The sequence below is a fragment of the Mobula hypostoma genome, chromosome 12 (assembly GCF_963921235.1).
Source record: "Mobula hypostoma chromosome 12, sMobHyp1.1, whole genome shotgun sequence".
In the NCBI taxonomy this organism is placed as follows: domain Eukaryota; kingdom Metazoa; phylum Chordata; class Chondrichthyes; order Myliobatiformes; family Myliobatidae; genus Mobula; species Mobula hypostoma.
Genome location: NC_086108.1, coordinates 42,462,590 through 42,488,794, shown reverse-complemented (window position 1 = coordinate 42,488,794; position 26,205 = coordinate 42,462,590). Strand labels below are relative to the sequence as shown.

General features: G+C 38.0%; 2 protein-coding genes across 5 annotated transcripts in view; one reads left to right on the top strand and one right to left on the bottom strand.

Annotated features, from left to right (window-relative positions):
• The window catches only part of gpsm2 (G protein signaling modulator 2), a 70,191-nt gene extending 56,613 nt beyond the window's left edge, over positions 1–13,578 (top strand). For all 3 annotated transcript variants that reach the window (XM_063063908.1, XM_063063909.1, XM_063063907.1), the window contains 5 exons: positions 1–71; positions 2,119–2,307; positions 4,148–4,304; positions 6,520–6,734; positions 13,412–13,578. In XM_063063908.1, the coding sequence (XP_062919978.1) occupies positions 1–71; positions 2,119–2,307; positions 4,148–4,304; positions 6,520–6,734; positions 13,412–13,570 (791 nt within the window). In that variant the 3' untranslated portion in view covers positions 13,571–13,578. The remainder of the gene's footprint in view (positions 72–2,118; positions 2,308–4,147; positions 4,305–6,519; positions 6,735–13,411) is intronic.
• A 40-nt stretch (positions 13,579–13,618) lies between these two features.
• Positions 13,619–26,205, bottom strand: part of clcc1 (chloride channel CLIC-like 1) — a 36,338-nt gene continuing 23,751 nt past the window's right edge. Inside the window, exons 6-11 of one of the 2 annotated variants that reach the window (XM_063063910.1) lie at positions 24,994–25,122; positions 23,984–24,083; positions 21,165–21,262; positions 20,945–21,091; positions 19,988–20,761; positions 13,622–15,419 (exon numbers count right to left, since the gene is read on the bottom strand). In XM_063063910.1, the coding sequence (XP_062919980.1) occupies positions 15,378–15,419; positions 19,988–20,761; positions 20,945–21,091; positions 21,165–21,262; positions 23,984–24,083; positions 24,994–25,122 (1,290 nt within the window). In that variant the 3' untranslated portion in view covers positions 13,622–15,377. Of the gene's footprint in view, positions 15,420–19,987; positions 20,762–20,944; positions 21,092–21,164; positions 21,263–23,983; positions 24,084–24,993; positions 25,123–26,205 lie in introns of both variants that reach the window. The other variant, XM_063063911.1, reaches the window with a different exon arrangement.

Genomic DNA, 26,205 nt, shown 5'->3' with positions numbered 1-26,205 from the left:
GAGCTCGACCAAGATTGGGCCGTCGGCAGAGTATGGAGAAAATGGAACTTATGAAGTTAACACCAGAAAAGGTATGGGTATTGGTAGTTCTAGAAATAATTATGCCAATTGTAATATTTCATAAGCCAATAAAAGGAAACATTGATGGAGAAGATTTCAAGGACGTTTTAGAAAAATGGAAAGGCTTGATGCCCAAACATTGAGGTGACACACCTTCAGCAGTGGAGCAAAGATAAACTGGATCCATAAAGACCTGAATTATTGGACAACTGGAGTAGCACAGTAGTATAGCTGGTGCTGGAAACCTGGCTTCAACCCAGACTTTGGATGCTTTTTGTGTGAAGCTTGCACTTTCTTCCTTTGATGGCATGAGTTTCTACTGAATGCTCTGGTTTCTTCCTAGATCCCAATTACATGGGATGATAAGTTGATTGGCTACTGTAAATTGCCAAAAATGTGTAAGCTAATATAAAAGATGTTGATCAGAATTCAGGAAAAAGAAAATTTAAAAAAACGTAGGACAGGTTTAAATGGGTGATTGATAGTGGAATTAGCATTTGAGTTGCATTGAGATTATGGATAAATGTTTCCACGTTTTGGAGATTTGAAGACCATTTGACATAAATAATGAGACAAATATACCAAATAAGGAATTAAAAGAATATTAAGTTTATGAAGCAGTAGCATAAATACAAAACCTGAAATTTATATGAAGGTGAAAAGAATAAAATGGTATGCTGTTACGTTTATTGAAAAGCAATGATGAGGGTAGAGTGGAGCTCATGTAGACGAGCTAGCCAAAAAGGGCTCTTTTCTATACTGTGGATTTGATTTCTGGGTATCAAGTAATTTTTCACTCTTTTGCATAAATGTTACTTTGGTACTGTGTAGAAACTTAATGTAAAACTACAACAAAATAGTATTTCCTCTCACTGAAGATACATCTTTCCATCATAGCCTTTGCACACTGAATTTAACATTTATTTACCATGAAAGTACTTACACTTCCATCATAGTTTTTATTTTATTTCATTTTGTATGCTGTAAAAATTGTACTTGAATAGCTTTTTGTGAATGAGAAATCTGATTCTGGAATAAGATGGTTATTGGATTTCAGTATTTCTAAGGTAAAATAGACACCAGTGTTTTGGATTGCTGTTACTTGTTGCTGGCCAGATGCTTATGGGTGCAACTTATGGATGTGTTCTACATTATTTTCACCATTACTGTGCCATCCTTGTGCCCATACTAATCTTGTAGAGATGTGCGAGTCCAATTGCCTTGGAGTTTCTAATCCTATGTGGTAAGACAACAGGAGTGACCTAGACTTGCAGTGGAGTGTTCTGTTCAGAGTCCCAGTTATGGCCAACAATTTTGGATTAGGCAAGATTAAATTCAATTGGTGTTTTGTCACTCTGAACATTGCTTAAATGAAACATGTTGCATTTATTTCCCTTGAGATTTAGAACTAACCAAGAAACTGAATGAAAGCACTTAAGAAAACAAGCGATGTATGTTTAGTTGCCTTAAAATAGAAGGTCAATTTGGATAAAACTACATCAATGAGCAGAGCATATTCTAAAAATAAAAAGAAGGGTGATGAGGGGGAAGTGAAAATGTTGATGTATCTTTGCTTAAGTGGGAAAGGGCTTTGATGCTGGGAGTTAACAGTCTCTTCAGAATGCCAAATGGACTGGGAAGTTTTCTTTGGTAGAGATGCTTGAATTTCTCAAATTGTTTGGAACATGAGTTGTGGAAGCTGAAAGGGAGTGAAGTTATATTTTGGAAGTGCAAAGGAATGAAGGCAGACGTGTGCAAAATGGGACATATTAACCATTCTGGAAAATTCTCAGATGCTATGCAATGTACTGAAGTTTAAGATGTTTTCAGTAGGTCTAACTGGAAAGTAACAAGTAATTTCAATGCAATGAAATGAGGTCTTGCTTCCTCTTTGTCAGAGGGATCTGTTTTAGCATCTTCCCTAACAGAGTGGGGTTAAAAAGATGCTCTTTAAAACACAACTACGTCCAACTCATCTTGTATTCCACTGACTAGCAACTATTTTTTTGAGATTTTATGTGCTAGTTTTGTAATACTGATGAACTTATTTTTGTCTAGGTTCAGAATTGGAAGAGTGAAATTCTCATGAAACAGAAACCTGCCCTTTGGAAACCATCGACTAAGTTGTTGTTTATAAACCGATTCAGGGGAAAAAAGCATAAAAGTAACAATTCATCTGCAAAAGCTTTAAAAGATGCCAGTAATTCTGTGGTCTTAAATGATGCTCAAGTCCATACTCCAAAAAAGGTAAGCTAATTTAAGAAATTTGGTTTTCTGTTTATAGTTTCTGTATTTGCACCATTATGCCATGTTTTGGTTTGCTAAATGATGCGGAATATACAGATTTTATATTTTGTTTGTTTTGAATTCTGTGTACCAACTTCATTCCCTGGATTATTTCTGTATCATCTTGAGTCATTCACGAAGAAAACCAACCTAGAACACCTGTAGTATAAGCAAAATTACTTAATTTTATTGATGCTGAATTAAATGGATGAGTTGTTCCAAAGGGTCATGCAAATCACAAGATATTTATTTGAATGAAATGTTTAATATTATTCCAGCCAAACAACACTTATCCTGAAGAGAATAGCTTGAATAGGTAGTAATTTTGGAGGTGTATATATGGCTGAGGAAGGGGCTGAGAGGAGACAAGGAAAAGAAAGGAGCCCGACTACGTAAGTGGTTATTATAGAAGGATGTGTGGAAGCAAATAGAAGTACTTTTTCCCCAGCTAAAATGTAGTTCCAAAACAGTGTATTTAAGTCTTTGAATATTTTAACAATATTTAGCTTGTGAAGGAATTTGGTCTGGCAATCAACCTGAAAAAGACAAATGTCTTGGGACAAGACATGAAGGCACTACCAATCATTACCATTGATAACGGTAAACTGGATGTTGTTCATCAGTTTGCATACCTGGGGTCCACCATCAGTGACAACCTCCCTTTGGAGGCAGAAATTGGCAAGTGCGTTGGGAAGGCTGCAACAACTCTTGCCTCAACAATAGGTGTATGGGAGAACTCCAGACTCTCAGTCAAAACAAAGATGGCTGTAGGTAATGCTTGTGTCACCAGTACACTGCTGTACGGCAGTGAGACCTAGACAACATATACTAAGCATGAAAGAAGGCTTAACACCTTCCATTTAAGGTGTCGTCTTTGTATCTTATGCACTTCCTGGAGAGAACGAGTACCAAATGCTGAGGTTCTCTCTTATACTGGCCTCCCTACTGTGTACACCTGCGTAGACTGTGCTGGCTGGGCCATGTCTGCTGCATGCAGGATGGCTGCATCCCAAAGACATCCTCGACAGTGAGCTGGCTCCAGGTAAGAGAACTGCTGGCTGCCTGCAACTGCGCTACAATATCATCTGCAAGCAGGACATGAAGCCACTGGACATCAACACTGAGTTCTGGGAGGAACTTGCAGCCCACTGCGCCAAATAGAGAAAGCAGCAGCCTAAAACGACACCTTAAGTCAGGTGTGGAAAACAGCAGAAGACAAATGGGCCCATAGAAAGGAACACTGCATCTCCTGCAGAGCCCAGATCACATAAAGATGCAACTTTTGCATGAGAGACTGCCACCTACGCATTATTCTTGCCAGCCATCACCAACAACATAGATAGCTAGGATGCAACATCCACGGACAACCTCGATCAAGGGAGGGGCACTCACTTGTTACATTACAATGTAACAGAGAACAAGTGATGCAATTTAGACTGGATATAAAGTTGAAGTCTAAGCCAGGATGTTAAGTTCACCTTTTTAGGTATTGCATTCCAACTTATAACTTCTTGTGTAAGAAAAAAAAAATTACCTTTTGACTGCTTTGGGTTCTTTTGCCATTTGTATAAATTTAGGCATTTTGTTTTTCTCTACATTTGTGGTATAACAGAGCACTTGGATTTCTATGATTTATTACCAGGCCAATATTGGATAGAATATTCACTCTATTAATGTTTCAAATAACTATCCCCATTTCGGAATTGGTTCAAGGGAAGTGAAATGATTTTTTTCACATATCTGTGTAGTATTGTTGAATGTTAGAATGAGATTGAGCGTAGTTTGTGAAACTTATTTTCAGAAAATCAATTCAGATTTAATGGGAGATGAAGGCTTCTTTGACTTGCTGAGTCAGTTCCAGAGTAATCGTATGGATGACCAGCGATGTTCATTCACAGGAAATCAGAGTTGTGCGGCGAAGGCTTTACCTGTCACATCCACACCACCAAAACCCTTGGGTGAGTGTGCTTTAAACCTTTCATGACATTACACCTGAATTAAGTTCCATGATTTTCCACAGATGCTTTTTCCTATTGGCATGGGGAAACTTAGCTCACTGAATTTTTTTTGTATATTTACTTTCCTTGCACTTCTGCCCAATTTGGTTGAAGGGAATCTTTAGCACAAACTTTATTGTATCTGATTTTCGTATGAAGTTTTTCCTTCTTTGGCAGATTGAATGACAACTACATTTCCTTCAGAATAAATGAAGAGGGATACCTGAAATGAAGAAAATAATGTTGAATAATTAAAATAATGTAATATCAAGATTTCTTAAGGCAGTCATTACTCATTAATGAAATTGGAGCAATGTCCTGCATAGTTGAGGAACATGTGGATATGCTGTCTCATGAACAGCCAGTGGCGGATATTAATTCAGTAGAAGAATCATGTATTAGGTTTCATTAGTTGGGATTTTGTTCCAAATTTCAGTAACTGCACACATTGCAACGTAAAGTGATGGTGCATCTACTGCTGTCATCCTTGTGCGAGTGACATGTTGAGAAATGCACATGCAGCAAAATCCTCTCTGCATGGTACTTGTTTACTTTTCAGGTGCTCAACCTCAACAACACACCTGCACACTCTAATATTTCTTGTGTTGTCAACTTGCATCCAGTTGATCCGCAGCAGGTGCATTAGAATGAACGTTCTGTTCCCTACTAGAGGAATGGAAACACAACAATCTAATTAACAGAAGTTTAGTGTGAGGTGCTTTTTAAAATAAGGAGGTACGTTTTCAGATAATAGGGAATTCTGACAAGTAGTTTTAACTCGATTGAGACTGATAGATTTTGACTCAATCTTGTTGAATAAAACCTTTAAAAAGGAAGATCACTTTGAAGATGCAGAGGTCAATATTTAAGTGGTAAGTATTTCATTTACAGCAAAATACCAATTATCTAGCAGCCTCAAAACCTTGGGGTTGGACTGACAGATTTTCCAAACTAGTCATTGAGTGATGTAACTGTTATTAATACTCCAACACACTAAATTCACTTTAAACTGTTACAAGAATCATTCCCTCTAATAATGATCATGGAGATACAGAGAGAGAATCTGTAATTACTGATAAATACTTTTATTATCCCATGGAAGAACACATGAACTTACACTACCAATACCTGTATGCACACCTACTAAGTTTTTGTGATCTTCCATGAACAGTCAAAAAACAAAAGATAATTCCATTCCCTGTAGTTCAGTTTTATATCTTCTTGTGTCCATGGGACACCTCACATTCACAAAAGTTGTTCTCCTATAGAGTTACTGCTGCCAGCACACTTGAAGCATCTGATTCATATTCATTTCTTACCAATTCAAACATTGCATTCCAGTGTCTTTGGCTGTGGGTCACATGTCTGATCTTTAACACCTTTTTATTGGCTCCGCTGCAGGCCAGCATCCATTTATTGCCCTCTTCCCAGCAAGAGACAATCCATAATTTATGGCTCTTTGTTCTCAATCAGCCACCAGCTTGAATCACATAGACCAGCATTCACAAACTTGGATGTTATATCCAACCAAAGAACACCTCACAAATAACTTATTTGGAAATGATATCTAGTTCAGCAGGTTACCTGAGGCATCATTTTGTCGACTTTAAAACCACTGATCAAGTCAAGCGACTTTTGCTCAAAATAGATAACTTTTCATAAAATGGCATCCTCTCTCCTCCCTTATGGCAAGAACAAAGGTAATTGGTCCATCTTCTTCCATTGTCTTTGATTCATTTGAATTCACTGATTGCAGACTGTAGTTCTTTCTGGTCAACAAGATGCCACACAGTAATGAAATAAATTTTCCAGTGAACCTGCCATATTTAAAGGGAACATGTGAAAGCAGAATGGTGAAATTGTCTCAGTAAGTTTAAAGGGAGCAGAGAAAATAGCCTTTGGTGAGCTGAGTGCTGAACATATGGATTAACTAACACTGGAAAAGCAAATTATTGGAGTTTTCCAGTAATTTCCTTGAATTTAAAGCATTTCTACATTGAAATTGTTTATTAAAACTGCATAGATTTACTACATATCACATTTGTTCACTAGCAGAACTGTTCTTGCTTGATTCAGACACAGTAACCTTTAAATACTAACTTCGAAACCCAGCAGAAAGTTGTTTATTGAGATACATTCAGTAATTTTTATGCTGAGCTATTTTCTCTAATTTCAGCTCACTCCAAATCAGTGGTCTCACCACAGACCGAGTTTTTGGACCTGCTTGCTAGTTCCCAGAGCCGTCGATTAGATAATCAACGTGCTAGCACTGGCAATCTTCCTGGCTTGCGACTGAGCAGGTATAATAACCACACTATTCACAGTCAGCTGATCAGTGGTGACAGCATGGAACCAGATGATCCTTTCTTTGACATGCTACTAAAATGTCAAGTAAGTCTTTAGTTTTACCAAGTGTTTCACTTTTAATCAGCAAGAGTTCATGTCATTTCTGAATATAGATTTCTCTGACAATTTCTGGTCAAGTTTAATGGATGTAGAATGAGAATACACCAAGATTAAATCCAAATGATTAAATCAAAGAGCAGGGGGGTTTTAGAGTGGAATAGTTCTAACAGGGTTGTAATTTTAATTACAACATTTGTAATTAAAAGTGACAAATAAAAATTGTATGACCGTGTCAGAATACTTCTGACAAGTGTTACAGAGTCATAGAATTGTATAGCCTTCAGCCCATCATCTCTCTGCAACCTTTCCATCTCATCTACACTAATGTTATATGTCTGCATTGGGACTGTATCCTCCCTAAGCCTTGTATACCTAAATATCTAAATGCTTCTGAAACATAGTAATTGTTTCTGATTCCACCACCCCACCTTTGGTACTGTGCTCCAGATTTCAGCTTGTGTCAGTAAAAAGCAACTTGCCCCGCAGATTTCCTTTAAATCTCCTGTTTTTCACCTTAAAATTATACTCCACACATAAAAGTTGCTGGTGAACGCAGCAGGCCAGGCAGCATCTATAGGAAGAGGTACAGTCGACATTTCGGGCCGAGACCCTTCATCAGGACTAACTGAAAGAAGAGCTAGTAAGAGATTATGCATAGTAAAATTATGCTGTCTTGTTTCTGATACCTCTAGCATGGAAAAAGGTTTTGACTATCTACCAATCACTTCTTACAAGCGTATAAAATCTCAGTCAGAAAAAGTTGTAACATAACAGCCAACTCTGTCCTGATCTATGAAGGCAAGCATGCCATTTGCTGCCTTCACCACCCTGTCTTCTGGGGAACTATGGTTTAGACCCCAAGGTTCCTCAGTTTGACAACATTCCTTAGTGTCCTGTCCCTATCTGATTTTGCACAATGCATCAACTTGTGCCATTTGGGATTAAATCCCACCTCCCAAAAGCAAATATAGGGATGGGCAATAAATGTAAATGGAAATACAGGGCAGAATCATAAAGGCTCCCTTATGTGCCAAAATGGTCTATGCAGCTTTGTTGAGCAATTCAGACCACCTTAATTCCTTATTTGCTGCAGATTGTTGTCTTTTAATGTATTAATGCTTATCCAGTTCCCTTTCATGAGTATAGTTGACCATTACCTCACTGCTCTTTACAGGCAATAATGTTTGATTCATATTCACTTTGCATTTTAATTAAAACAACTTATTCCTCACATTGTTTCTCTATATTTTGTCCATCACTTTAAATGCATTTCCTAGTCCACAAATCATTCATAGATAAGAACATTTGCATCTTTTCCAGGATATTAAAATCCTTCCTAAACTGTGGGGACTAGTACTGTATTCAGTACATCTAAATGGCTTAACTAGCATGTTGAACCTTCATGAAATAATCTGCCTGCTTTTGTATTCTATGCTTTCATTTATGAGACCTAAGTTCCAACATGTTCACTTACCTTTCTAAGCTTACGGACAACCCCTTTAGAACTATAAAATCTGTGTAACCACTTTAGACTTTATTAAATTTAATTTTTCATATGCCATGCTGCTATTTTGCAATCCTTTACTATTCTCATTTCTTTCTGCACAAATATAGGTCTTGTCAGCAAATTGATAACCTGTGATTTGGGAATGTGTGACCCCTTTTACCACTTTTTACCATTCTCTAGTTTAATCAAAAATTTGCCACAACATTGTTCTTAAACAAATTATTTTTGATGCCATGGGCCCTAACTTGCTCATCAGCCATTTATGAAGCTCTAGCTTTTCTAAAGCATAGATAATACCTGTTACATTCTTCTTGGTAATTTTGTCAGTTAATTTACAATATTCAAATTGGGTTGGTCAAATGCTGTTTGTTAGCTTAATGTAAAACCTGCAAATACGTATATATTTTATTTTTTTCTTGTTATTTCCCTCGCATTGAGCTTAAACAGACTGATCTTTATAGTTGTTGGATGTTACAGTACTTTTCTGGATATTCTTCTGGAAACTTCACACTGTCCAGAGAAGGCATATACTTTTGTGATCTCTACCCCAGTTCCATTGCAGCTCCCTTCCATTAACCTTTTCCTGTATTTCCATCTTTTCTACCACACCTGATTGTTATTATTTTTTTGTGGCGTCAGTACACTGCCAATCTTCCCAGTTCTCTTATTCTGTCTGTAGGGACTTTTTTGGGTTCCCTTTTATGTTAATTGACATCCTAGTCCAATTTGCTCTTAATGCATCTCCCCCCTGCCTCAGACTGTGATATTCAGCCTACTCTCCAACACCTTTGCTCCTTAGTTAAACCAGTTTCTGATCCTTGCTGCTAAGGGCCGTGACAGAGTTGTGAAAAGTTTTGTTTAAATGGTAGAAAATGATCAGCTAGGGAGCACTGACTTTGGTTCTGTATCTTTTCCCTTTGTAGGATTATACCTACCCTATACCTGAAGTAACTTTTCTTTAAATTATAACCATATAACAATTACAGCACGGAAGCAGGCCATCTCGGCCCTTCTAGTCCGTGCCGAACGTTTACTCTCACCTAGTCCCACCAACCTGCACTCAGCCCATAACCCTCCATTCCTTTCCTGTCCATATACCTATCCAATTTAACTTTAAATGACAACATCGAACATGCCTCTACCACTTCTGCTGGAAGCTCATTCCACACAGCTACCACTCTCTGAGTAAAGAAGTTCCCCCTCATGTTACCCCTAAACTTTTGCCCTTTAACTCTCAACTCATATCCTCTTGTTTCAATCTCCCCTACTCTCAATTGAAAAAGCCGATCCACGTCAACTCTATCAATCCCCCTCATAATTTTAAATACCTCTATCAAGTCCCCCCTCAACCTTCTATGCTCCAAAGAATAAAGACCCAATTTGTTCAACCTTTCTCTGTAACTTGGGTGATGAAACCCAGGTGACATTCTAGTAAATCTTCTCCGTACTCTCTCTATTTTGTTGACATCTTTCCTATAATTTGGTGACCAGAACTGTACACAATACTCCAAATTTGGCCTACCAATGTCTTGTACAATTTCAACATTACATCCCAACTCCTATACTCAATGCTCTGATTTATAAAGGCCAGCATACCAAAAGCTTTCTTCACTACCCTATCCACATGAGATTCCACCTTCAGGGAACTATGCATCATTATTCCTAGATCCCTCTGTTCTACTGCATTCTTCAGTGCCCTACCATTTACTATGTATGTCCTATTTTGATTAGTCCTACCAAAATGTAGCACCTCACATTTATCAGCATTAAACTCCATCTGCCATCTTTCAGCCCACTCTTCTAACTGGCCTAAATCTCTCTGCAAGCTTTGAAAACCTACTTCATTATCCACAACTCCACCTATCTTAGTATATGGTTCTGAAAATTTCCATACTTGACTGTGTTGGTGTCAGCTTGGCATTTGCTTTGGAAAAAACAAGGTACATCATTATTCTTTAAATGGTAACTTCAAGTGGTAGCAGAAAAACACAGGCTAAAATTGTCCATTGCCCTGTCTGTGCGCAGAAGGAGCAAATGCAAAGGGCCCCACATGCCATATGGTGGTATCACACAGGATAGAACACAAAGGCGAAGAAGAGTCTGAGATTACTCTGGTTTCATAAAGAACTCTAGCTTTCCTCAAGAGTCTCATTATAACAGGATATTGACAGGATACAGAGTTGGGCTGAGAAGTGGCAGATGGAATTCAATTTGGAAAGTGTTTGAAAGATCGAACTTGAAATTAAGAGTACATGATTAATGGCAGGATTACGATTGAGGAACATGTTTGTAGACCAGATATTGAACTTTTTACTGTTGGACTTCGGTCATATCCCACCGAGATACAACACTGGGCAGCACGGAAGGTCGTTCCTGCCTGTGGCCATCAAATTTGCAGCTCCTCCCGTGGAGGGTCAGACACCCTGAGCCAATAGACTGGTCCTGGACTTACTTTCCATCTGGCATAGTTTACATTTGTTGTTTGATTGTTTGTGGGTTTTGTATTGCTATATTTATGCTGTATTCTTGGTTGGTGCAGCTGTAACGAAACCCAATTTCCCTCGAGATCAATAAAGTATATCTATCTATCTTAGTAGTGTGGAGGAATAGAGGGGTTTTGATATCCATAGATCTCTCAAAGTTGCTGTGCAAGTTGATAGGGTGGTTTAAAAGAAAAAGTCAATGTTTTGGGCTGAGACCCTCCTTCAGGACTGAGATGGAAGGGGGAAGACTATTTATTCATTTCCATAGATGCTGCCTGACTGCTGAGTTCTGCCAGCATTTTGTGTGTGTTTCCAGCGTTTGCAGACTTCCTTGTGTTTATGTAAAGTTGATACTTTCCATAAGGTGTTGGCCACATTGCACTTGGAATATTGTGAGCAGTTTTGGACTCCTTATCCAAGATGTGCTGGCATTGGAGAGGGTCCAGAGGAGGTTCACAAGAATGATTCTGGGAATGAAAGGGTTATCATAAGGGGAGCATTTGATGGTTCCTGGCCTGTACTTGCTAGAACTTAGAAGAATGATAAGGAATCTCATTGAAACCTATAGAATATTGAAAGGCCTAGATAGAGTGGATATGGAGGGGATGCTTCCTATAGTGGGGGAATGTAGCACCAGAGACACAGCCTCAGAATTGAGGAATTACCATTTAGAACAGAAATTAGGAGAAATTTCTTTAGCCAGAGGGTAGTGAATCTGTAAATTCATTGCCACAGACAACTGTGGAGGCCAAGACACTGGGTGTATTTGAAAAGGAGGTTGATAGGTATTTAATTAGTCATTATTAATTAGGTTATTGGGAGTACACAAGAAAATGGTGTTGAGATGGATAATAAATTAGCCATGATGGAATTGTGGTGTAGAATCGATGGGCCAAATGGCCTGATTCTGCTCCTGTGTCATATGGGATTGAGGTTAAGAGCTGTGAGGTAATGTTGCAGTTCTATAAAACTGGTTAGACCAGAGTATTGTGTTCATTTCTGGTTGCATCATTATAAGGACGTGGATGTTTTTAGAGAGATTGTAGCAGAGATTTATCTGGATGCTGCCTGGATCAGAGAACTTATCTGCTGTGGAAAGGTTGAGTGAGCTAAGGCTTTTCTCTTTGGAGGGAAGGAGGATGAGAGGCGACTTGATAGAGGGGTATCCGATGATAAGAGGCACAAATCAAGTAGACAACCACTGCTTTTTTCCCAGGGTGGTAATGGCTAATACCAAAACACATCCTTTTAGAGTGAGTGGAAGGAAGTTTAGGGGATATATCTGAAGTAGGCTTTCTACTCAGAATAGTAGATACACTGCCAAGAGTGGCGGTAGAGTCTGATACATTAGGGACATTTGAGAGATTCTTAGGCATATGGATGAAAGAAAACTGGAGCATTATGGGCTAAGTGGGAGGGAGAGGTTAGATTGATCACGGAGAGGGTTTATATAGGTTGGCAGACCATGATGGGCTGAAGGGCCTGCACTTTCTTTAATAACTCCCATTTGTAATTTTACATCTGAGCCTTTAGTTCCATTTGGTTAAGTCCCATAATTACATTAGTTTGTCATCATCTGTGAAGTTCTATTTAAAGATTACTCCTACCCTACTGCATTACATATCTAATCCTTATCAGAATCAAAATCAGGTTTATTACACCGGCATGTGCTGTGAAATTTGTTAACTTGGCAATAGCAGTTCAATGCAATACATAATATAGAAGAAGAAAAAAAGTCATCAGTGGCCCATGTATTCTCTCACTAATAAATAAGTTGGCCTTACAGCCTCTCTCTGAATTCTGATTCTTCACTGATAAGACTTGGCTGTTACTGCATTGACCAATCATTTTAGTTACGTTTTGTCACTGTTCAAACGGTTAATTGGCCTAGGATACCTCAAAGAATATAAATTCAAGTTATTAAATTAAATGGACATTAAAGCTAATATCAGTAACAATAACAATTTACTGCATTGTGGTTAAATTTAACCTGGTTCACTGAAGTCCTTTGAAGGTAACCATTGCTCATAACCAAATTGATTACACACACCTATATGCCTCTAAATCTGTAAATGTCTACTCACTTTGGGGGGGGGGGCAGTTATAGATGCACAATAAATGCTGACATTTCCAGTGATATCCAGATCCTATAAATGCCATTAGGTATGATTCTGCCTATTACAAGGACCAGATTTTAGTAATTTTATTTTCCAATGAAAAATTAAGTGACAGTGTGGTATTTGTAAAGTATACTTGTGTGTATTTTGAATTTTAGAGGGATACAATTTGCTTTCAGTTGTGGGCACCCATCCATATTAATCCCATCTTCCAGTCTTTGGGCCATATTTTCTATACCTAGGTGATTCAGGCTAATTTAGATACTACTTAAATGTTGGCAGTGATGCAGATTCCACATTCTCCAGCTCTATCAGACAATTCTTCCAGGCAATAGAACATTTAGTGTACATAAAATATAAACTTTGGAAAAGATATTCCCTTGTACGTAGATTTTAACTGCCTCTTGAGACAAATATGCAGCTTTGTGAACTGAGGTGTAATATTAAACACACAGTTTGATAGTGAAACATTTAGTGTTTTAGGCATCCATTTTAAATAGCTTTTACAAAAATAATTGATGTTATTAAAGCAATTATTGAATTTATACATTTCAGGGCTGTAGGCTGGATGACCAGAGATGTACGCCTCCACAATTTACACAGAAGTGTGTAACTGTTCCCGATGAAGACTTTTTTAGCCTGATCGTACGATCTCAGGCCAAACGGATGAATGAACAACGTGTTACACTTTGTTCCAGTGAGGGAACAAAGTAAAATCGATCCCACTGAAATGAATGGATGCTGACTGATAATGAAAATAGTAAATATTCATGAGAAATTGGTAAAATTTACACTGCACTTTGGATTTCCAGCAACCGGCAATTTTGTCTAAAATGTACTCAATTGAGTAATTGTTTGCTTTTTTTATTGACCTGTTAAAATTTTACAGGAATATAATTTTAATGCAAATTGCTTAAGAGTAAAATGAAAATATTATCAACACACACAAAATGCTGGAGGAACTCAGAAGGCCAGGCAGCAGCTTTACGTAGATGCTGCCTGACCTGCTGAGTTCCTCCAGTGCTTTGTGTATTGCTTGGATTTCCAGCATCTGCAAATTTTCTCGTTTGAAAAGAATTATTATGATTTTTAGGTTTACATGTTATGAGATCAACAAACATTGGAATTAATAGCAAAAAATAGTAACATTTTAATTACAGAAAAATTACACTACTTATTGTTTGACTTGTTTTGGCAATGCCTACAGGAAATTGTATTTATAAATGGAACAATTCTCAAATGTACATAAATTGCAGGCTTACTTGATGACTGGTGCTGCCAATCTTGGGCTGATTCTCCGTTTCAAGATCCTTTCATGAAACTACAGAATTTTAGGTTTTTTTTTCAATTGCGACAGGAAGAAACACGTATGATAAACTTATGGTTGAATTATGCATAAATAATTTCAATAATGTATACATTCTTTGGAATCAGTGTACCGTTTTTAGAAATTAAGTTTAAATTAAAACTCAAAATCCTGCTCCTGCAGATCTTTTTTTTTGTATTCTTGCTTCCAGTTTAGTGATGAATGTGTATACATTTTATAATTGTGAAGGGAATGATCAAATACAATTGTGGAAAACCTTCATAAATATCCATGTATTAATGCAAGAGCTTAAGCATTTGTAAATTTTGAAGTTAACGTATGTACAGTTGGTTTGAGAAACTGCTAAAGATCTACTTTGCAAATGTTAAAGCATTCCCTTATTTTGCCTTTATTCAAAATACTTGTTCTGTAATGCAATTGCAAAACATTTGACTCTTAGCTTTTCTAAAATACAGCAGTGGGAATACGCAAGTTATTGATTACAATGAGTGTCCTATTGTACAGTAGAACATTTAAAGAACTCTAAGATGCTGAGTTTCGAAAATAAATACCTTTGACAAGTAAGAACTATCTTTCAATGATCACGGAGATGCTGGATAACTGTAGAATACAGATCTATGTTACACCTGTGGATGAGTAATGACGCCACAACAGATTTTGTTTTAATGTTGATCACTATTGGAAAATATCCTTTTCTCACCTGCCTAGCACCTCCCCCTGTCACTCCTCTTATCAGATTCCTTCCTCTCCAGTCCTTTACCTTTCCTACCCACCTATCAACTTCAAGCTATCCTGCTTCCCTTACCCCACCTTTTTGTTATGGTGTCTTCCCCCTTCCTTTCCAGTCCAGAAGGAGGACCTCGGCCTGAAACGTTGGCTGTTTATTGAGATGCTGCCTGACCTGCTGAGTTCCTCCAGCATTTTGTGTTTGTTGCTTTGGATTTCCAGCATCTGCAGAATTTCTCATGTTTCTGAATGTAATTTGTGCAGTGATACGCAAGCACTACTAGAAAACTTAGTATTTTTTCACTCCCAAAATTTCAGAGATGTATATATACAGTGTAAATTCTTGTTATTGCTGTTGTATTAAGACATGCTTTATCTTCAATTATTTCATCTTTCAGTTATCTTAAATTTCCAGCAATCAATTGTCACAAATTATGTTATCTGCTTTAACATGATTTCAACATGTCTTCATGTTCTTTGATTCTCTCCAGATTCTAGATTGTTGAAATCCTGTAGAAAAGACAAGCATTATTCTACACAAAGCCTGAAAATTTATGAAAAGTGAACAGATAATTAGGTTTAATAAGACCATAAGACACAGGAGTAGAATTAGGTCATTCAGCCCATTGAGTCTGCTCCGCTATTCCATTATGGCTGATCCCAGCTCTCACTCAACCCATATGCTTCTCGCCATATCCTTCGATGCCCTGACTGATCAGGAAACTATCAACTTCTGCTTTAAATATACCCATGGACTTTGCCTCCATTGCAGTCTCAGGGAGAGCAGTCCACAGATTCACTACTCACTAGCTTAAATAAAAATTCCTCCTTAGCTCTGTTCTAAAATGTTTCCCCTCAGTTTTGAGACTGTGGCCTCTAGTTCTGGATACCCGCACCATAGGAAGCATACTCTCCACATCCGCCCTATCTAGTCCTTTCAACATTCGGTAGGTTTCCAAGAGATCCGCAGCACCCACCCCCTCCCCCCCCCAGATTAATTACTAATCTATTCACATAATAGCACTAAAGATGCTAAATCTTAATTGACCTACAGTGGCATGCAAAAGTTTGGGCACCCCTGGTCAAAATTTCTGTTACTGTGAATAGCTAAGCAAGTAAAAGATGACCTGATTTCCAAAAGGCATAAAGTTAAAGATGACACATTTCTTTAATATTTTAAGCAAGAAAACTTTTTTATTTCCGTCTTTTACAGTTTCAAAATAATAAAAAAGGAAAAGGGCCCAAAGCAAAAGTTTAGGCACTCTGCATGGCAGTACTTAGTAACACCTGCTTTCGCAAGTATCACAGCTTGTAAACGCTTTCTGTAGCCAGTTAAGTCTCTCAATTCTTGTTTGGGGGATTTTTGCCCAGTCTTCCTTACAAAAGGCTTCTAGTTCTGTGAGATTCTTGGGCCGTCTTGCAGGCACTGCTCTTTTGAGGTCTATCCACAGATTCTCGATGATGTTTAGGTCAGGGGACTGTGAGGGCCATGGCAAAACCTTGAGCTTGCGCCTCTTGAGGTAGTCCATTGTGGATGTTGAGGTGTGTTTAGGATCATTATCCTGTTGTAGAAGTCATCCTCTTTCCATCTTCGGCTTTTTTTTTTACAGATGGTGTGATGTTTGCTTCCAGAATTTGCTGGTATTTAATTGAATTAATTCTTCCCTCTACCAGTAAATGTTCCCCGTGCCACTGGCTGCAACACAAGTCCAAAGCATGATCGATCCAGCCCCGTGCTTAACAGTTGGAGAGGGTTTCTTTTCATGAAATTTTGCACCTGTTTTTCTCCAAACATACCTTTGCTCAGTGTGGCCAAAAATTTCTATTTTAACTTCATCAGTCCATAGGACTTGTTTCCAAAATGCATCAGGCTTGTTTTGATATTCCTTTGAACCTTTTGAATAGAACTTTTTGGCCACAATGAGCAAAGGTATGTTTGGAGAAAAAAGGGTGCAGAATTTCATGAAAAGAACCCCTCTCCAACTGTTAAGCACAGGGGTGGATCAATCATGCTTTGGGCTTATGTTGCAGCCAGTGGCACGGGGAACATTGCACTGGTAGAGGGAAGAATGAATTCAATTAAATACCAGCAAATTCTGGAAGCAAACATCACACCGTCTGTAAAAAAGCCGAAGATGAAAAGAGGATGGCTTTTACACAGGATAGTGATCCTAAACACACCTCAAAATCCACAATGGACTACCTCAAGAGGCGCAAGCTGAAGGTTTTGCCATGGCCCTCACAGTCCCTGACCTAAACATCATCGAGAATCTGTGGATAGACCTCAAAAGAGCAGTGCATGCAAGACGGCCCAAGAATCTCACAGAACTAGAAGCCTTTTGCAAGGAAGAATGGGCGAAAATCCCCCAAACAAGAATTGAAAACTTGCCAAAGGGGGTGTTACTAAGTACTGCCATGCAGGGTGCCCAAACTTTTGCTTCGGGCCCTTTTCCTTTTCTGTTATTTTGAAACTGTAAAAGATGGAAATAAAAAAGTTTTCTTGCTTAAAATATTAAAGAAATGTGTCATCTTGAACTGATTTTCAAAAGGCATAAAGTTAATCTTTTACTCGCTTAGCTATTCACAGCAACAGAAATTTTGACCGGGGTGCCCAAACTTCTGCATGTCACTGTATGTGCTAGAATTTCATAGGTTAAGTCAAGGGTTCCCTTGCTTAATGGTATTGGTCCATGGCATAAAAATTGATTGGGAACCCCTGGGTTAAATTATTTTCCAGAAAATATTTAAGCTTTATTTCAAATACTATACTACACTCAAAAGTCCGACAATCTAACACAACTATAATTTACATCAGGTTAACATCAACAGGCAGAATCCACACAAGAAGGAACATCACTTTTTGATGAAGTTCAGTTTTGTACTTCACAGTACTGTTTACATTCATACATTCACAATATAGTTTCTACTACAGATGATATTGTAAATTTAGTCTCGTGGTAATAATTCAAAGACACAAACTGAATCACATCATTGCTTTCAGCTTTTAGAATTAGAAACATTGCCTCCTACTCTTATGCCTGCTCTACCATTCAATAATATACAGCCTGATCTGTCACCTCAGTGCCACTTTATTCTATCCCTCTTGACTTCCTTAATATGATAGCTGAAATGTCAGCTTAAGACAGCAATCTTCAATGATAAATCCTGCTTCTTTTACCTTTTTCTGGAATACTTTAAAACAAAAGGCATTTGGTTTTCCCATTTAATTCAGAGGTTATAATGAATCAGTTGAAGGCCTGCTGAGAAATAGTTTGCTGAGGACTTCTGTCAGAGAAGTATAGGCAACCCTTGGGTTACAAATACCCAACCTATGTTCACCCTTAGAATAGAATTTTCTCTACTTCTGCGTAAATATGACCTAAAATGTGATCAGATCTTCACTCAAGTCCTAAAATGAGATAAAAACACAAAAAGCATTATACCTCATTATTTGCTGAGAAAAATTATCCAATATTACATGTATTTGTTGGAAAAAGTATGGGAGCCTTGGGGTATTGCCTTCCACAAAAGCAATTTGGAGTCAGCTCTTCCAATGAATGAGATGGGATTGGAGATGTGGGTTGTAGAGGTGCCCTGCCCTTTAAAAAACACACAAAGTCAGGTTACCGACAGAGCCTCCTCTTCTCCAGAAAGATCTATTTATGTGCACCATGCCTTGATCAAAACAATTTTCAGAGGACCTTAGAAGAAGAATTGTAGAGATGCATGAAGCTGGAAAAGGCTTCAAAAGCATTTCTAAGGACCTGAGTGTTCATCAGTCCACAGTAGGAGAAACTGTTTACAAATGGAAGAAACTCAGTACTGTTGCTACTCTCCCTAGTAGTGGGCATCCTGCAAAGATCTCACCAAAAGCACAATGTGCAATGCATAAGGAGGTGAAAAAGGACCCAAGAGTAACAGCAAAAGACCTGCAGAATCTCTAGAACTTGCTAAAGTCTCTGTTCATGTGTCCACTATTAGAAAATCACTGAACAAGAATGGTGTTCATGGAAGAACACCACAGAGGAAACCACTTGTCTCCAAAAAAAAATATTGCTGCATATCTCAAGTTTGCAAAAGCCCACCTGGATATTCTACAACGCTTCTGGGACAATGTCTTGTGGACAGGTAGACAAAAATTGAACTATTTGGCAGAAATACACATTGCTCTGTTTGGAGGAAAAAGAACACTGCACATCAACAACAAAACCTCATCCCAACTGTGAAGCATTGTGGAAGAAGCATCATGGTTTGGGGCTGCTTTGCTGCCTCAGGACCTGCACAGCTTGCAATTATCGAGGGGAAAAATGAATTCAAAATGGTATCAAAACATTTTACAGGAGAATGTCAGGGTAGCAGTCCGTCACCTGAAGCTTAATAGAAGTCGGACAATGCAACAAGACAAAAATCCGAGAGACAAGAGTAAATCAACAATGGAATGGTTTAAAAAGAAAAAAAAAAAGTGCTTTGGAATGGCTGAGTTGAAATCCAAACCCTAATCCTATAGAAATGTTGTGGAAGGACCTGAAAAAAGCAGGTCGTGCAAGGAAGCCCACCAACATCCCAGAGTTGAAGCAGTTTTGTAGGGAGGAATGGCCCAAAATTCCTCTAAGCCAATATGTGGAACTGATCAACAGTTACCGGAAATGTTTGGTTTAAGTTATTGTACAAGTTACTGAAAGCAAAGGTTCACATACTTTTTCTCAACAAAAGCATGTAATAATAAATAAATGAACAAACATAATGTTTTTTTGTGTTATTTATTTAATTGGGTCCTCCTTATCCAGTTTTAGGACTTGCATGAAGATCTGATCACATTTTAGTTCATATTCATGAAGAAATAGCGAAAATTCTACAGGGTCCACAAACTTTCTAGCACCACTGTACATACGTTCGTTCCTACAAAAGCCAGTATCAGATTTTTTTTCTCTTCACTTTTAGGAACTGTTCTTTCCAAGATAATGTAATGATATCAAGCCATTTGTGTGTATTTTCCAACTTAAAATTAATTAATTTAAAAATTAATCTAAGGACTATTACCCAGGGATGCCCTGAATTAAGACTTTATGGCAATTTACCTCTGTTCCCACAGTTTCTACGAAGGATTCCTCATTTTCAAGTTTTTCTTGGAGATTCTTTTTATCAATAGGTTCCATGTCTGTGGCATTGTCTGATGGATGCTGTGGAAATGCATTGATAGACTTGTCAGCTATCCAGGGGTCCTCGAGAGTTTGTCCATTTTTCTGCACACCCTTCTCCCTCGCTCTTATCTTATTAGAGTTGCTAGAAGGGAGGCCATTTGTATTCTTACTTTGCAAAACACCAAGTTCATTCTGTCCAACAACCCCTCCAGCCTGATGAGCAACATTATGTTCCATGACAAATTTTGTATCATTTTGTAGATTTTCTCCAAGTGGCTGTGGTTCAGTAGACAAAACGGTGCCACTGACTGGCTGCTGATTTTCAGAAGAGTGCCTAGAAAAATGATGGCCTGGTACTACTCTTCTACGTAGCTGATTGTCACCACTCCCATTTTCAGACACCCTAGTTCTCTCCCAATTCATTACATCTTCAACACCCTGTTGATTCATATTATTTTGTCTATCAGGACCTGTAACTGCAGACTGAGACTGTTCGTTTTTGGTATCTTTTCTGGCATCAGGAACGTATCGAGCATCCCCCCCTGCCTGATAATCCACACATCTTTCCCTTTGATAAAAGGTATCATGAACGGAGTTTTGCGCTATATATGGCACACTATGGTGCGCAATTGGAGGCCGTAAATGATCATCTGGATGGAATCTAGGTAAACCATATCGAAAAACTGCATGAATACAGAAATAGCAAATTGCCTGCAAAACAAAAACAGCAAAGAAAGATAAATATGATTATACCAACTCCTTCAACTCCAAAAATTAATATTACACTAAAACTTAATATAACATCAGCAGGATCTAATCAATAAATGAGCATTATAACATGTAATTTTATTATAAAGAACATTATATAATTTTTTTATGAAAACCAATACTCACAATAAAGGACAGAACTATCAAGCAGGCCACGTAAAACTGCAATAGCCATGGAAGTTCTTTAAGAACGTCTCGAAAAAACTGACTGATGGGTTTCCCGATATGATTCAAGGGTTCAGTGAACAGTGTTGTTAAAGTCAGCATCAGGGCCTGAAAAAGTACACAGGTTACATCACTGGAAACTTAAATTCTATGCACTGACTATTATTTTTATTATTTTTACCTTGCTTGGTGGAACTTCCCAAACTGGATCTACCAACAGGTCGTTATAGTATTCTTCACATGGGTCATCCTGCAGAGTCCATGTTCGCCTGAACCACTCTGTTTGGGGAAAGATTTAAAAATTAATATTCCAAGTTTCAAATTTAGGATCATTCTTAATCATCACAAAATTCTGGCAAAATGTAAACATTCAAGATATCAATTAGCTATTGCCAAATCTTGCTGGAAAACTCAGTTTAACAACCAAAGAAGAACAGCTAGGGGAGGCCAGAAAATATGTAGCTCTTCTGAAAGTTACACAACTTATATTCACAAAGTTCACAGTAATGTTTCATGTTGTCTGATACTTCTGCTGCTTTGTAAATATTTAAAAGATAAAATGTAGGAAACAAATGTAATAATTTAACCTCATTAAACTAGAAAGGTGATGAAAAAACAAGTATACACTATCCATTTGTGTTATTACCTACAGTATGATGTGCATGCTGAGTTATTCTTTAGAGTTTAGAAGAGTGAGAGTAAGGATTGACAGGTGATGGGCAGGGAAGACGCTTCCCTTAACTGAGGAGTCAGGATTGAAGGCAAAGTTTGAGATGAAGGATAGGTTGTTTCAGATTGAGATCAGGAGAAACTTCTTTTCATTCAGAGGATCTGAACATTTGGAATTCTCTACACTGGACAACTGTGGAAACTCTGCTGTTTTCATTAGGAAACAAAGCACAGTGGATTATTCTGAGCATTAGGGAATCAAGGCACACAGTGATAATGCTAGAAAATAGTGCTGAGGTAGAAAAGTATTCATGATATTGATATGGGGTGGAACAGGCTTGAAAGGCCAAATGGCCAACTCCTGCTCTTATGTTCAAATTGAAGAAATGGATCTTCATCTATTCATTCATTCAATCATCAATGACATCTTCAATAGGTGATGCCTCAAAAGACAGCATCCATCATTAAGGACCAGCCAGTTCATGCCCTCTTCTCATTGCTGACATTAGGGAGAAGGTAAACGAGCCTGAAGTCATACACTCAGTGTTCTAGGGACAGCTTCTATCCCTACCCCTCCACCATCAGGTTTCTAAATGGAACATGAACATTTTGACTTTTTGCATAACTTATTTCTTGTTTTTTAATGTATTGCACTGTACTGCCACTGCAAAACTTCACGTCCCCCCGCTCTTTGTCGAAGATGGCACCAGCCACCAACGTGACGAACGGCAATGTCCTGCAGACAGTTCACAAAACTACTACTTATTTTAAACATACTTATACTTTATACTTTATTGTCGCCAAACAATTGATACTAGAATGCATAACCATCATAGCGATATTTGATTCTGCGCTTCCCGCTCCCTGGATTACAAATCGATAGTAAGTATTAAAAATTTACATTATAAATCATAAATAGAAAATAGAAAAATGGAAAGTAAGGTAGTGCAAAAAACCGAGAGGCAGGTCCGGATATTTGGAGGGTACGGCCCAGATACGGGTCAGGATCCGTTCAGCAGTCTTATCACAGTTGGAAAGAAGCTGTTCCCAAATCTGGCCATACTACTAATCTGTGTGCGATTGGGGCCTGTAATTTACATTTTTGATGATGTGTTCTTGGGCTGACTGAATGAACCTGGTGCTTTTACTGTCTGAGGGAGTTTGGTATGGTTGAGGGCAAAGTTGGGAACGGAGTATGTGGCCTAATGGCGAAGGGTGGAACCACAACTGGCTCCATTGAATGGCAAACTCGCTGATTAAAGTGTCGAGCAAGATTTAAATCAACGAGGACAAGAGCAGAACGTGAGCGGGTGTTCAGTGCTGTCTGCCTGCGTTTGTCCAGTCTCCCTCTCCCTCTGTGACGCTGCTGCCGGATAAAGTAGCAGCTGTCTTCAGTCCTGGGCAAGGTTTAATCGGCATGTCTGTGGATTGGACTTGTCTTTAGAGGGCTCTGCAGTTCATGTTATATGTGTTTCTGGTTACTCCTTTTTTTTATTGCTCTTTTGCGCAATTTTGATCGAGGCACTTTGACACGATCTGGCTCTATGGCCTGCAATCAACAAACAATATAGCGTTAAATTGAACTGAACTACTGTATAATGAACATTCCTAGACTATTTCAAGGATTCTGTAGTTTGATGTTTAATATTCTGTGTGTTCTTCACTCATTTTTGCTGTTAGTGTGATTTGTTCTATTTTTTGCTTATCAGATGTTTGATGTTTTTTTTGAACGGGGGCCAAGGTGTTTCTTTGTTTTGTGGTTCCCTGTGGGAAGACAAATGTCAGGGTTGAATACTGCATACATACTTTGATAATAAATGTATTTTGAATATTTGATAATAAACTAGATTCTGATTTTGATCTCAGCCCAAGTGGTCTACCCTTTACTTTGAGTCAATGAACCCTGGTTCTAAGTTCTTCAGTCAGTCAAGCATCTTCCCTGCACCCTCCTGGTCTAGCCTTGCAAAAATTTTGTAAGTGCTTAATGAATTGTTATTTTTCCACTCAAGTAACTTCACTGCTAACTTCGTTTCATTTAATTCCAACAAAATTATCTGAGAACCAGTTTATACTTGGTCTGCTACTTAGATAGCCACTAGTGCACCATTATAACCAAATATTCATAAGTATTACAGCCTCAAATGTTAATTCTGTGAAATAATGAAAAGATTTTTTTGTTGTCACTGCAGATGTGTATGCTTCATGAATAACATGACACCACCATATTACATTCTGTAATACTGTCACTCTTACAAAAGTAAAATCATTAGAGATATTGCATAACAATGGGAAACTCTATGACTAAAAACTTCTTCATTACAAAGTACTCACCAACCAGACTGCCTTTCCAATTCATTTTCTCAACCCCTGCACATATAGGTTTATCATATTCCCACTTGGCTACGTTAGCTTGGCGCTTTGCAAAGGCTGTCTACAAAAATAAAGCACATTGTATTCATCATAAGATTGTACGATATGCAACTTTTCATCACACAACCAATAGAAGAAAGAAACACCGATACATGTGCCAGCATTTTTAAATATCCACTTTTTTTGCAAATAAATATTTCCTTATTTTAACAAGGACAACATGAAGCATCATCTTTTTCTGATATTTAATTCAAAAGATCATCTCATATCGCTCCAGGGACAGATGGTATAAGTCAGTATCCATACTGTCTCAAAAAGTTGTCTTCAATATAATCTCAGCCACTAATTTATATTTCCTCTTGCATACCAGTCCTACTAACCCAACTTTGAGTACGCTAATACAGTGCCAAATCAACAGAAATTTTGTGCTACCACCAAAATTTGTTTAAACCCAAATGAAGTAATCCTTCTTCTGTGACTAAAATGATGATTAGCAAAGGCATTATAGGTTAAAGTCCCTGAAATCCTGTAGCCAGGTATGAAGCCTAATAGACAATAACCTGCAAGCTAATCATTCCCTTGGTAAGTACATAAAGATACACGTAAACCAATAGCATTTTATGAAGAAGCCTCATGAGTCAAACTAATAATTACAAATCAGTTTATAAATAAATGCTAAGTCCCAGTATAAAAGGGAATACTGGCTGGCTGCACAGTGATACAACAAGGACAAGGACAGTGGCTCCATCACAGTTCCAGCAACAAGTTCAATTCTGACCTCAGGTGCAATCAATGGGACTGTGAGTAGAATGAAATTAATGCAAATAGGCACTGTTGGTTAGCTTGGACTTGTTGGGCCAAGAGCCTGATTCTATGTTGCATGATGCTGTACTTTACACAAATATTTAAAATCAAAAACTAAGCAAAATTTTATCGGAAGTTTAAAGAAGCTAAATCATAGCCTTCCATACCTTATACAAAAACACCCAGTTCCACCCAAAACTAATCAAAAAGCAGAATAATATGAAATGACAGGGTCGTTTCAAAGATGCCCATGCCAGATGAACAATTGCAATAATACCAAGTATGCAGATCAGGAGCTGGAAAGAAAAGGCAAAAAAGGTCACTCACAATCAAAACCAGTAATTCCAGTTAATGTACAGCACATTTAACTTCACTTTCACTTAATAATAACACATTTAACTGAGAGATTACAAGGATATTTCCTATCCTTTGATGACACTCAATTGATAGAGCAATTTTTCAGATTAACACACGTAGCAAATAACTTCAGCTGACTTCACCTACTAGCCTTCAGACTCAAATATGAATTATGGATTAAATTTAAAATGCAGCTCTGAACAAGGGGCTCCTAAGAACCATGAACCAAGTTAATTGGCAGAACAGGCATGCTGATTTAAATTCATTACTTGTGTGTATTTGGATGTGTGTAACATAGGTGCAAAGAGGGAGGTGTGTTGGTGCAAAGGGGGAGGCGTGCTGGTGGGAAGAACCAGGCATTTGAAACTGTTACATAGTCATAGTCATACTTTATTGATCCTGAGGGAAATTGATTTTCATTACAGTTGCCCCAACCAAGAATAGAGTATAAATATAGCAATATAAAACCATAAATAATTAGTCATAGTCATACTTTATTGATCCCGGGGGAAATTGGTTTCCGTTATGGTTGCACCATAAATAATAAATAGTAATAAAACCATAAATAGTTAAATAGTAATATGTAAATTATACCAGGAAATAAGTCCAGGACCAGCCTATTGGCTCAGGGTGTCTGAGCCTCCAAGAAAGGAGTTGTAAAGTTTGATGGCCACAGGCAGGAATGACTTCCTATGACATGTAGTTCAAAGGAAATATGGACTTGTTGGAATTATCCTGAATTAGTCTTTGGTCTTTAGTGTTGGGTCAAGCAGAGTCTCCTCTTTCTCTCGTGACTCCAAAGGCTGTCAGCTTATTTGTGATATTTTGTTGAATAAAGAGACTGCTTCGTATCTATCTGTACTTCTCTCTGGTGACTTCATTCACTTAACAACATGGATCATAGAAAGCATGGAAATCAGGATGAAATGGAACTAGAAAGAGGTGCAAAAGCAGATTAAATGAGCGTTGCTTTGAAGCTATGCAACTCATGGCTGTGCTGTCATTACAGTGGCTTGTGCTAG